Genomic DNA, 13,541 nt, shown 5'->3' with positions numbered 1-13,541 from the left:
AGGTGCCTGCACAAAAGCTCTTCTAAAAGGAAGATTTGACAAATCCAGATGATTTAACACATGAAAATCAGCACGAAAGGTCTGCATATGCCACATAGTTTATAGTGTACAAGAGCCAGAGAGGCATATATTTAAAAACAAATGAAATGAGTAAACTGTGTGTTTGTGCCACAGGACAGCCACTGATGGCTTCTCACATGCTGTGGGAAACAATGTGTGTGTTCATGGAATATGGGCCATCTCCCTGTAAAATGGCACAGGACAAAATGCTGGGCATTGAATTTGGCAGGCCAGCATCAAATCCATTCATAGGGGCTCCTCCCCCCACCCCCAAGTCTCAGAAAGTCCATCTTTCTCTCTCAGCCTAACCTGTTTCCCAGAGTTGCAAGCAAGGGGGCGGGAAAGAGGGGGTAGGGGAAAATAAACTCAACCAGTGCTTCTGGAAGAAAAGGACAGATACAAAGTGTGATGCAAAATTTACTGATACTCATTATATACCCTGTTTTCCCCGAAAATAAGACCTACCCCAAAAATAAGCCCCAGTGAAGTGAAACCCCGTCCTCCACCATTGTGCAGCAACCATGTATTTCAATAAATGTAGGTTGTTGCACATTAAAAAATTAAATCATCCCCTGAAAATAAGTCCTAATGCATTTTGGAGCAAAAATTAATATAAGATCCTATCTTATTTTTGGGGAAACATGGTAGTATGAAGATTTTATAAATACATATACTGTACTTCCAGTGAGTTCAATTTACACTTGCCCATCAATACAGTAACAGGAAGGCTTTTGAAGCAAGGCCTATAGCTCTAATCTCTGGGTCAAATATCAGGCCTTCCTGCTTCGCAAGCATGTAATGAGAATCTTAGAAACAAATCCATTCTAAAAACATTGGAGTTTTAAAAACAAAGAACACTCAACTAATGGATAAGAAGCAAAGTTTAAACAGTTTGAAATTGCAAAAACATTAGGTATTGCTGTTAAGGCCTTTTGGAAAAATTCCCCCCCCCCTCTAAAATAAACAAGAGGGTACAAAGATGAAAACACTACAGAAATCATCTATTATTACAGTGCCACAAACCACTTTAAATAAAATAGGTAAATGAAGATACCACTATAGATTCATCGCAGTTGTGGTGGGATATGCCAAATCCAAAACAGATGGATGCCAACACTCATCATCTGTCCGGGAGCACCACAGCTCCAGCTAATGCAGAGATTCCCCACAAGGAAGAGCAGAGGTTTTTCTCTCCAGACCCACTGCCCTTCGTGCCTTCAGGGTCACAGAAACAACAAGGACAGAGTGCTAGAGTGCTCCCCCTGAACACCTAAGTATTCCGTTTGCATCAGTGCCTGAAGAGGGCTGATTCCTCTTGCAGGTTTGAACCTGTGGGTCTCGGTGGGCATGGGATTAGCAAATGTGGATTACGAACATCTTCTCTGAACAGGAAGCTCCCTATCTTTGAAGCCTGGCAAGAACAAAAAATCACTGTTTCCTTGACTGACTGCTGAAGAGGAGAAAAGCTGACATACGGTCTCTAAAGCAGAAGCCACCATTTCCTCTTCATTGTGGGACAGGAGTTCGATCACCATAACACCACTGTCAAATATACGTAACCTAAACGCAAAAAAGGAAAGGGGGGGGGGGGAAGATAAAAAATATGAATCAGACCTAAAATGCTACAGCCAAAGAATTTCACTTGTTAGTTCAAATACAAAACTTAACTCTACTTGAGTGCTTTCCTTTGTTGTCCCTTTACAAACACCACGGGAAAATACTGCAGAAACAGTATGATTCTCAACATGCACGATTACCTATCAGTCTATACTCTGGCAGGTGGTCTTCTGTAGGATTTATAAATCCAACTTGCTGGCTATTCTGGCTAGGGCTGATAGACACAGGATGGAGAGTTGTAGTTGCCTGCCTCAATCTATTAAAACCAAACTTTCCCAAGCTAGAGTCTTGTAGGACTCTAGAACTGGACTAGCACTCTCACAATCCTAGGCTGACTAGGAATAATGGCCGTTAATAGTCCACAACATATACAGTACCTGAGGCTAGGGTACATTAATACTGTATAACCAGTAGCTCTAGCAACTCAGTAATTCCCAGTTGATTATCTTCAGTGCTCCCATGCCAGCCCAATTTCTTTCAAAAGGGTGCAGTCCTTGGCTTTTTCCCTTTCTTCATTCCTCCTCTCACTATTACCCTTGCTTTCCACTAGCCCAGTGATGGTGAACCTTTTCGAGCCTGAGTGCCCAAACTGCAACACAAAATCAACTTATTTCAAAGTGTCAACACTGCAATTAAAACCCGAATACTGATGTTTTAGTTTAGAAAAAACAACTGCTCCTGCACTGCAAGGGTTAAATGCTTGCTCTCCCCCCCCCATGGGCGGTATTAACAAAGAAATACTTACTGGTCCTCCAATCCCCCAGTGGGCTAGACCGGTAATGGTCGCCATTGCACCCCTCCTCTGGACCACTGCACCAGCAGAGGGGAGTGCGGAAATCCAAGATCAGAGGACGGGTAAGTATTTCTCGATGGTGGCTTATGGCTCGGTTGCCCACACAGAGGGCTCTGTGTGCCAGCTGTGGCACACGTGCCATAGGTTCACCAATGCTGCACTAGAACGTTTTTCTGCCATGGCTTACTTTGCTCTACTTCCTTTAGCCATCTTAAAACTGCCTTCATAATATTCCTCCTGTCCTCAATAATATATATCCTATCCCCGCCCCCTGTTTCATCGGCTTCTTGTTTTAATGGTCTGCCTCTCCTGATTAAACTTAATTCTCCACCAACCATCCTTCACGTGTGTTTTCTGGCCAAAGAGGTTAAAAATGGGTATAGACTCGACGGTTGCCTATGAGGGTTCCCCCGACCCCCACCCCCCGGCGACTGCGTAGTCTGCATCCTTTGTTTTGATTCTTTGGCCAGAATCTTACTGGTGTTTGTTTAAGGTTTGAATCAGTTGCCACAGTCAATTATGGCTAACTGATAAGGTCCCGAGGCACATCTTGGTTGTGGAACTCAGTGCACAGTAAGGCACATGACTGGGACACACTTCAGCACCTTGCTAATAAGCTGCAATTAGCCACAGCAAGGCATTCAGACTTTACACGAACACCAGTAGGATTCTGCCCTTTGTCTCAAGCTGCATTTACCATCTGTGATGTCTTTGGCTTCGCTATGTTTTATCGCAACCAAACTGCCAACATTCCATTCCCACATAGAAATTGCATTGTCAACTGTTTAGTTCTCGGTCTTTCACATGTTATAGAGCTAGTTTATTTTCAAAGAAAAACACATACACACAGCATTAATGCTCTATAAACTTAGGCAATAAAACAAAACTAGTTACAGGAAAAAAAATCTCAGTAAATATAAAGGTCAAATCAAGATTCTCTCCTACCTATGGCTAAGGAACAGAATGGTCCATGTTTTGTAATGGCCTTTTACAGTAATCTGACAAGAACAACTTCGTAGTATTGAGACTTTTCCTACTGTGGAGGTAACATGAAAAATACTATCCATCTACTCTGTGTGTGTCATACTGATGCTACAGGAATAATGGCAGTAAAAAGTTCCCAGCTGTCTACTGTGGTTTCTATGGCCTCAAACACACAAGACAGCAGTGCAGCCTTTCCAATTTCCTCTAAGCTCTCCAAACAATGAGGATCAAAACGCTCTTTACACCTGAGCAGATTGGAGATCGCCCTATGATGGAAGAAATGTCTTATTTGTGATCTTCAGAAATGGGCCACACCACATCACAACTGCTGTTCACATGTATCTGCAAGAATTTCTTTTCAAGCTTGTTCTGAAAACAGACTGCTGGACCACAGAAATGTACCCCCCCCACACTTTTATCCACACATGTGCCTGGTTATTTTTTGTTGCTTCCTAGCTCTAAATCTTTTACTCCTGCAGATGCTTTCCCCAGAATCTTACAAAGCCATCAAGTAAAATATGGAGAAACAAAACGAATTATTCTGTTTAAATGTATTTTTAAAATCAAGTTTTGAAAGATTCTCACCTCAGAGGTAATTTTAACGCTTCCAACATCTTACAAGCATTTACTAGATCTTCAGGTGAGAGCAACTAATGGGAAAAACACACACAAGTACATAATTACATTGCAAATATAACTTGTTCAAGGCTAGTTCTAGCAGATTTTTTGTATGTCTGAGAGTACCTGAGTATGATACTCAACTAGCAATTCAAGTATTACTGATGCTTGTATGTACTGTATTACAACTTCAATTCATCATGAAAACAATGTGTTATTTAAAGAAATTCTAGGGAAAAGCATACAGGTAGGACTGTTTTGTATGTAGTGCACATGGCTATTTATACCTAAACATGCAAACGTCAAAATGACATTGGTCCTCAAACTACAAGTTTGTGGCCAAAATTCTGTTGTTTAGCATAATAAACTGCACTAGAGCAGGCTTATTGCATCAATGGGGATTTGTTCAGTTAACTCCTCTATAAGTTCCATTAATTCAAATAGGCCTGCTCTAGTTGCAACGTACTTTAGTGTAATAAGCCACAACTAGAGTAGGCCCATTTGAATCAGTAAAACTTACATAGGACTCATCAAATTCTCATTGATTCAAGGGACCTACTCTAATGTGATTTTCTAAGCAAAGTGATAAGATTTTGGCCAATATCAAGTAGGCACCAGCATCCATGTGGGGCTGTACCCAATCGCTTAAATACAGTTTTAAGCAGTATCTTTAGATGTTTCACTGGCATGATCACAGCTGGAGTGGGTGGAAGAACAGCTCTGGGAGAGCTGGAGGTCTGGCACTGATGTTCTGGGTGTGGGTTTTAGTGACTGCTGTTGTTGCTCAGAAGCAGTCAAGGAAGTGATACTTCTTGTGGGCTGCAAAAACTGCCTTGAGATACTGCACGGAGTCCAAAGGCGATGGTGTTTCTCCCTATTTTGCTGAGAGTCTGCAGTATCAGAGAAAATCAACCGAATAATATGCTATGAAAAGAAGTGCAGGGTATTTTCCTGCATGAGTGGAATAAAATGCTACATACTACTTGAGTTATTTGTTTCAAGCCAAATAATGTAGCATGTTCTCATCTTGTAGACCTCAGCTGGAAGTGCACAATAGCTGGAAGCAAACAGTCTCTCTGGAGCAGTTGGCTATTCTGCAGCAAGATCCTGGCAATGTGATGTGGACATCTGTGCAATTCAAAACATATTCCTTATGGCATTTGTTGTAATTTGTTGCAATGTGAGTAATAACTATTCTGGCCGTGATGCAAATGATCTCCCCTATGAACAGAGTATGAATCTCTACAGCTTCTCCATTCACTCAATGTCTTTTTAACTTGTAGACACTCCCATGGCTTCAGGATAGAGCTCAACCCTTCATTTGAGGTTTATATATTACATGAGTTACTCCCAGCAGTTCATTTTGTATATCAGCTTTCACTTTATAAAAACTGTCTACTCTTTCACTATAGGATCCTAAGGTCTGATACTTAAGTCCCATGCATCTCTCTTTGGTAGTGAATCTTCAAGAGATCCATAGGATGTATGCATCTGGTAAAATGTACAGGACCAAAACTCTAATTTCTTCAATAAATAATTTCTCTTCTCTCCATTCCACTGATCTTTAGAACATTACTAAACAAAGATTATCCTGTTAGCACTACCTTCATAAGAGCTTAGCAAAAAGAAAACAGAGACACCAAAAGGGACATTTTTCCTATAAGAAGACATTACTTGATTCCTTCTCTACTTGAAGAAATGCAAATGTATTAAGCTGGTTTTGCTAGAGGCTCACCGAGATACCGATTTCTCACCTCTAAGCCTCGAGCACGATTCACCAAACAATATACTTCTGTGAGTGACATGATTCCTCCACGCTCCTGTTGGTATAAGGTCATTGAGATTTACAGTCAGTGATTCAAAGTCAGTTTAGAATATGTAACATGCTGTCTGCAAGCAAATTTGACTAGCTGTCTGACTAGCTGTCAGGCAAAAAGATTAATTAAAAACGGCACTGTATTTGCAAAGGCTTTCACAGCTTGAATCTGATGGTTGTTGTGGGTTTTTCAGGCTCTTGGGCCATGTTCTGAAGGTTGTTCTTCCTAACATTTCACCTGTCTCTGTGGCCGGCATCTTCAGAGGACAGGAGTCAGAACTCTGACTGTGCCCTGGTGCAGTTTGTTTGGATAGTTGAGTATTTATAGCTGCAGGATCAGCTTTTGTACTTTTCAGTAGATGGGTGATTGCGGTGATCAGTGTGTTCTTTGTTGTGTTTTTATTGTTGTGATCAGAGGGAGAGATTATCTGTCACTGTGATTGATGGGAGTCATTAGCTGGTCTTTTGTGTGCCGTGATCACTGGTCCTTGTAGCTGGGTAGAGTTTGTTGACCTTTTGCAGGCTGTATTTTTCAGTGCTGGGACCAAGGCTTTGCTGAGTTTTAAACTTTCTTCTTTTTTGTTGATGCTCTGCTAGTGTTTGTGGTTTTCAATGGGTTCCCTGCACAGTCTAACATGATGATTGCTGGTATTTCAAAAAAGAGGCATAATCAAAACACTGGTACACTGTGCAAATCGGAACTGTGAAGCTCAATTTCTCAACACTGAACTCAACCATCTGAATTGGGCCCTCCAGGCAAATGGCTACTTCAAAAATGAAATTGCAAGAGCCATCAAACGAAGAAAGCAACACCAAACTGAAGAGAAAAAACAGCCACCCACAAATAAAGCATTTCTGCCATACATCAAAAGGGTCATGGACCGCATGGAGAGACTTTTGACAAAACACAACCTACAAACAGCATTCAAGTCCACCACAAAAATACAACAAATGTTATGGTCAGCAAAGGACAAAAGGGACCCCCTCATCACTGCAGGAGTATACCAGATATCTTGCAGTTGTGGCCGGGCATATATTGGAACCTCAAAATGCAGCATCCACAGCAGAATCAAAGAACATGAGAGACACTGCAGACTAAAACAACCAGAAAAATCGGCAGTAGCTGAACATGCCCTAAAACAAGCTGGACATGAACTTTTATTTCAAAATACTGAAATACTGGACAACACCAGCAATCATTATGTTAGACTGCACAGGGAAGCCATTGAAATCCACAAATACCAGTAGAGCATCAACAAAAAAGAAGAAAGTTTAAAACTCAACAAAGCCTGGCTCCCAGCACTAAAAAATAAAGCCTGCAAAAGGTCAACGAACTCTACCCAGCTACAAGATGATCTGAAGATGCTGGCCACAAAGACTGGCAAAACATTAGGAAGAACAACCTTCAGAACAAGGCCAAAGAGCCCAAAAAACCCACAACAAAAATGGCACTGTCTGCAAGGATACAAGCAGTTGTATAAAATTTTCAGTTATTTTAAAACTGTTCTCTTTTCTCTGGCCTGTTTGAAGTTAATATTAAAGTGGTTCCCAATCAATAATCTGGTGTCAGTACATCCCTAGTGCAACTCGCAGTGAAGACCAACATAGAGTTAATGAACCTTTCCTCTGTTTTTTTTCCACTAACACCTCTCTCACTTCCGTCATTTTATAGTCCACGTTACAGATTATTACTTCTGAAGTACAGTATTCAAAGAAATTAAAAAATTTTAAACAACTTTATAAATTTGTTTCTCAAATTTCCACTTCACTTGTCTTATTGTAAATCATTTTGTAAAGTTTTGTACTCTTTCTATCATCTTCACTTGACTGATACCTCCATGCACTCGAGGAAAATTCCTTTAGCTGAAAGCCTAATCACACAGGCAAAAACTTTAGATTTGATCTGTGTTTGAAACTGTGCTGAATTTCACATTCACACAATGAATTCCAAAGTGTGTATCAAAGTTCCCTCTAAGATTCAGCCCCGCAGGGCTCTACCCATAGTGCACATGATTCCCTACTTTCCGTCGTGACCAGAATTGAAGGGGCTGAAAACAATTGCTGTCAGTGTGTGAAGGAGGACGAAGACTGAGTGGAGGGAGGTAGAGTTGTGCATGCTCGTACAGCTATGCACCTTAGAGGGAACCTTGGTGTGTATTCATTTTCCTCTGACTCATTTTATTTTCTTAGGAAGCGAGTTAAAATAAACGGGTACCAGAGGGCTGTTAATTTTAGCACATTATTTTCTTAATTGACTTAAGTCCACTGTGAACCTTACAACCAGTTTTAAAAGAGAGCCTCTCAATGCATACACCTACAATTTATTATTTGAGAACACGGGCTGAAAGTATATAGTCTCCCAAATCGGTACATTAACAAGAGGAAGATACACATTTCAATTACTAAGTAGGAACGCAAGAAACAATTCAAAAACCACTTAACAGCTAAAATTAAAAAGCTATATATTCTGGATTTTTAAAGAAATACCAACAGGCCTTACAATAGCTAACCATCTTTGAGCTGTATCCTGTTGGTATACCTCTCGCACAAATATCCACAAACACATACATACATTTTGCTTCCCTGTCCTCCATTTTCTTTGCCACCTCTTCCTGTCTCCCCACTTCTTCTCTTGCTCACATTCTCTCTTGGGGGTGGGTGGGGAAAGGTACCACTGCAGGGACTGAGCACCCGCTTCTTACAGTCAGCTGTGCAACTGATTTCTTTCTGTTTTTTTTTTCTCTGCACAATGAGAGAGGGGAAGTCTTCCTGCATATCCTGTCAGCACATTGAAAAAGGGAAGCTCCTTCCCACAGTAAACAGAGAGAAACATGAAGGAAGGGTGAATGGGGTCTGGCTTAGTGGGACAGTGTGTAGAAATTCCCACCACTAATATATATGATTGCAATAGAACATGTTTCAAATAGAGATTGATCAGTACTTTACCTCTAAAGGTGCCTGCAAAATTCCTGCTAATTGCTTTGCCAGCTGCATATGGTAATGTGTACCAGATCCGTGGGTTTCCCTAGTAACTGGATTAGCTATACCCATGCTCAACAGGTAGGATTTAAATCTGATAGTCTAAAAAAAGAGGGAAAAACACAGGTATATCAAGTTATTTGATTCTACGCTAATCACTGCAAAATAAATAATAATGTGTATTAAAAGGATACTGATGTACTGAAATAAATGACAAATACAAATCTATAGAAGTAATATTTATAATAGAAAGTAGGTATTAGAAAAAATGATTGAAACATTGGAAAGGAGAATCCCACCATTTTATTATATTAATATGGTGATGTCCAAACAGAAGCCCTAAATCAGTGGTGCCAGAGAAGAAAACAAGCCACTTGCCTGATAAAACACATTTACTTGTCTTAAAAGATGCCACAGATGATAAATGTAAAAGCAAACATATTGCCTCACCATACTTGGGATCCTAAAAGGCAGCCAGTGCAATTCCTAAAGGGGCATAATCCCAGACAGGCAGCACACTATCCTCAACCCAGGCGAGAACAAAACTTGAAGCTTGGCACTAGGGTTTTCTACTCCCACTGGGAATCTCCCTTTCTGGGGATTACCAGAAATTGGGTGTAGGGGAAACAGGAGCAAAGCCCACTCCAGTACAGAGCGAGTGGAGGAGCGGACCTACGGTATGTTACTAAAATGGGGATTCCATGCTCTCATCTGACCAAAGACTTCCAGTCACAGAATCTGCATAGGCTAGGCTGTTGCCTTCAGTGGAAAAGGTGACAGCCTGTGCCTTCCCCGACCTCATAAAGAGCAGCTTCCTTCTTCAGGAGCCAGTGTGGAAATACTGCATGGGAAAGCTGGACTTAGCATGTGGAGGGAAAGGCAGCCACTGGATTCCCTACTTGCAGAACAGGGTGTACCTGGCTCTCCATTAACTTTCCCTTTCTCTACCAACAACACGATCCTACTGCAAGGAAGCCACTCAGCCTACTAATCCTTGATGACAGCTTGGACAGATTTCTTAAGAGGATATCCTGTCTTGGGGAAGTCGCCCAGTTTGGCAGAAAAAATTATGCACAAATAACAGTGTTGTTGTGGAGAGGTACCTATATGTCTGGGTCAATGACTGCATACTGCTGTCCAACTACAAGTAATATACACATAGATATGGCAAAATGGTGAAATGCTATTTCACAGGTCACTGCTTAATGTTATATTACCAGCACTGAGCTTGGCACCGTTATGGAAAGTATTATAACTATATAAATCCAGGCAGAGCATTTAGTGGTATAATATTAACAAAAAGTGTTATAACATTAACCAACCTCATCTTCAGTAATGTCTCCTTGCTTTTCTTTAATCTTGTTAGCAATTGATTTGGACAATTCCACCATTTCCTTAGCCTATTGAGACACAATACACAGCTGTTGTTGGCGTCCTTCTAACACAAGATCACACTTTCACGTCCTTATGAGATAGCATAACCTGAGCTGAGAACCCGCATCCCTCTACTCTCTACATGCCTGCAAGTAGCACCTTGAGCCCAAATCAGCCTGTGATGCCTGTAGAATAAAACATGACACGCACAGTTTTCTGCAACCCACCCGCCCCTGTGGTTCTTTGGACTGGTGGGAGCAGATCTAGACTGAATCAAGGTTCTTAAAAAGGAGGTAAATTACCTTCTCCATTAGCTTGCTGAGGTCTTCAAAAGCCTGGAATAATAAAACACAGAGGGGTGACAGAAAGTGTAATTGTACTATTACAATAATTATTCCATCAATTACTTTTCTCTGAATTCAAATATCGCAGAAGAATGAATTAGTCTGTAGTGTTTTAACACCAGTACTTAACCACTAGTTAATCTTATGATATTCCTCAGCCCCATGATCTAAACAGACCCTGCTGTTTTATGGAAGAACACACGTCTGCATTTAGAGATAAGAGGCTCACATATTTTAGATATGAGGATAGGCTGTTTTCAATCATGGCTCAATAGGAAAGTAATGTAATTACTTTTATTCCATTTCCCATCCCATTTATTTGCCAAACGTAGTATTTTAAAATGGGGACATGTGAAAATAAGTCTTTTGCATCTTAGACATGGTTTCCATAACATGCACAAAGACTGCCTGGCCAAAAAGAGAAAAACAGATCTAGGCAAATGAAAAGCATGTTGTAAACAATTATTCCTCGGACTGATCCAGGCCTGAGTACAAAGGAGAATGTGCACACACCTAACAGGAACTTCCTCAGGCAAACAAAGAGCAAAGGGAATCTATTTTTATCAGCAGCAACCAGCAGGTGCAGGAAGCCTATGCTAAGATGTCAAGGCACCAGTTCTGAAATTAACTGTTTTATAACAAGTAGGGTTTCAATGCTTCTCCTCATCCAGCAGTCACCATTTGATTTCTTGTATTGGCTGATCAACAGAGAAGAGGAGAAACAGACTGGAACTACGTGAGTACATGACTGCCATGGAATAGCAGTCCATGGGTCTCCTCCATACAATGTGAAGCAGCTGTACTCCAAGAGGCCCTTTTCCAACTCCACTTTTTAAAAATGATATGAGGAGAGGGAGTGGAGAAGCGTGGAGTGTGATGAAATGCCAAACAGCATATTTCACTTACTGTGTGTTGGCAGAAAAGGGGAGCAAAAGACACAGAGCTGTTGCTATGTATTCTAATTTTTGCATAAGCTCCATAAAAACATGATAGTAAGTCACCCCCTGGTTTTATATACATATTAACATGCATGTCTTCAATTTTTTTCCATTTATTCATTTGTCAAATTCATTATTTTAGTAGGGGACGAGTAAACATTTGGCATGAAGATGTTGAGTTACCCTGATCTGCATGAAAATAGCAAGCTTCTTCTGGAGTCAAGTATGAGCTTCTAATAAACAGTAAAGTTAGAATTCTCTTAAATTTCCACAAGTGTAATGTTCCACCTGCAGCGCTCCATAATGCCAGCAAAGATAGCAGACAACATGCATTTAATCTAACAGGGCTTCCACTTGGATAAAGAAGTTTGGGACACCTCCTTATACAAGCACCGCAATTGACAAACCACTGCACAATAAATTGTTGCAGGAGCCAAAGAAGCAAGCAGGATACTGGCCTTGTGTTAAATCGTTTTTTCATCCTTATGCAGTATTTTGCACACCTCATAATTTTGTCCTAAACAAAAGGATAAATTATGATGTAACAAAACTACCCATAAAAGCTGTCATAAATGCCGAGAGAAGCAGTGGGGATGTTCAAACCTGTGGATTCTTGTGGCTTGCATGCATCCCACTAAACTATGCTGTGCAATATGCGAAAAGGCAGGAATCCCGCTAAACCATTGTTTAGCATAATGCACAAATGCTGTTTATTTCCAAGAATCAATCTCCTATCTAAGAAAGCAATCACTTTCTGTCTACAAAGTATCACAAATAAGTTGTGTGGTACTTGATTTTAATCCCAATAGAGGACACAGTCTCGGGCCTTATAAAATATGAAATAAAATATTCCCATGGTTCAACTCCTTTCTGAAGAATGTTCATTATTTCCCTTGCCCTTCCTGTTTCTTATACAGTGGTGCCTCGCTTAACGATTGCCTTGTTTAGCGATGAATTCGCATAACGATGTGTTTTTTAGAAAATAATATGCATCGCATAACGATGTTTCCTATGGGCGATTTTCGCTTAGCGAAGTTTGGGACCATGCTTCGCATAACGAATGCGATTTTAGGTCCCCTGCTTCACTTAACGATGTTTTTTTCTCCAATTAAAAAAGTGTCTTAGAAGGGTCAAAAACGGTTCTAAATGCTTGGATTCGTTAGAGGACCCCTTAAGTCATGTGCAAACCTGATTTGGCTTTGATCTGACTTTTCGTTAATTTTTTGTGAATTTTTTTTTTTTGCCCATAGGAACCAATGGACCTGTCAAAATCTGACAGCTCCATGCTTTCCTATGGGGGAGAAAACAATTTACAAAAAATTAACGAAAGTTCAGATCAAAGCCAAATCAGGTTTGCACACAACTTAGGGGGTCCTCTAACGAACCCAAGAATTTAGAACAGTTGCTGAGTCTTCATTAATTTTTTGTGAATTTTTTCTTCCCCCATAGGAAATAATGGAGCTGTCAGATTTTGACAGCTGTCAAAAGTTGGGGGGAAAAAATTCACCATAAGTTAATGAAAAGTCAGATCAAAGCCAAATTAACTTTTGCATCCGTTTTAGAGGGTGCAGAAGCTAATCCAAGCATTTAAAACCATTTTGACCCTTGTATGACACATTTAAAATTGCAAAAATTGACTTCGCAAAGCCATTAAAATGTATTGAGTCAGCTTCAATACATTCCAATGGAGGATACATTGTTTCGCTTAGCGATGTTTCCTATGGGTTTTTTCGCTTAACGACGGCAATCCGTTCCAATTGGAACGGATTAACCGGTTTCCAATGCATTCCTATGGGAAATGGTGTTTCGCATAGCGATGGTTTCACATAGCGATGTTTTTTTTGGAACCAATTAACATCGCTATGCGAGGCACCACTGTACTAAACTTTTACAATGCAGTAATTCAAAGTACAAAACACAAGGTAATGCTGAAATCCCACAAGAAAAAGGACAAAAATCACAATAACCAGAAGTGATAAACAAAAACAGGTCATTATAAATACAAGGAAACAAATCAT

General features: G+C 40.4%; 1 protein-coding gene across 3 annotated transcripts in view; it reads right to left on the bottom strand.

Annotated features, from left to right (window-relative positions):
• The window catches only part of VPS36 (vacuolar protein sorting 36 homolog), a 30,798-nt gene that overhangs the window by 5,402 nt on the left and 11,855 nt on the right, over positions 1-13,541 (bottom strand). For 2 of the 3 annotated variants that reach the window (XM_073002443.2, XM_073002450.2), the window contains 6 exons: positions 10,544-10,576; positions 10,190-10,267; positions 8,835-8,969; positions 5,827-5,892; positions 4,040-4,104; positions 1,536-1,620 (listed from right to left, as the gene is read on the bottom strand). In XM_073002443.2, coding sequence (XP_072858544.2) covers positions 1,536-1,620; positions 4,040-4,104; positions 5,827-5,892; positions 8,835-8,969; positions 10,190-10,267; positions 10,544-10,576 — 462 coding nt within the window. Of the gene's footprint in view, positions 1-1,535; positions 1,621-4,039; positions 4,105-5,826; positions 5,893-8,460; positions 8,631-8,834; positions 8,970-10,189; positions 10,268-10,543; positions 10,577-13,541 lie in introns of all 3 variants that reach the window. The other variant, XR_013540383.1, reaches the window with a different exon arrangement.

This window comes from Pogona vitticeps, chromosome 1 (assembly GCF_051106095.1).
Source record: "Pogona vitticeps strain Pit_001003342236 chromosome 1, PviZW2.1, whole genome shotgun sequence".
In the NCBI taxonomy this organism is placed as follows: domain Eukaryota; kingdom Metazoa; phylum Chordata; class Lepidosauria; order Squamata; family Agamidae; genus Pogona; species Pogona vitticeps.
Note: the sequence above shows the minus strand (reverse complement) of the source record. Positions and strands in the feature narration are given on the sequence as shown.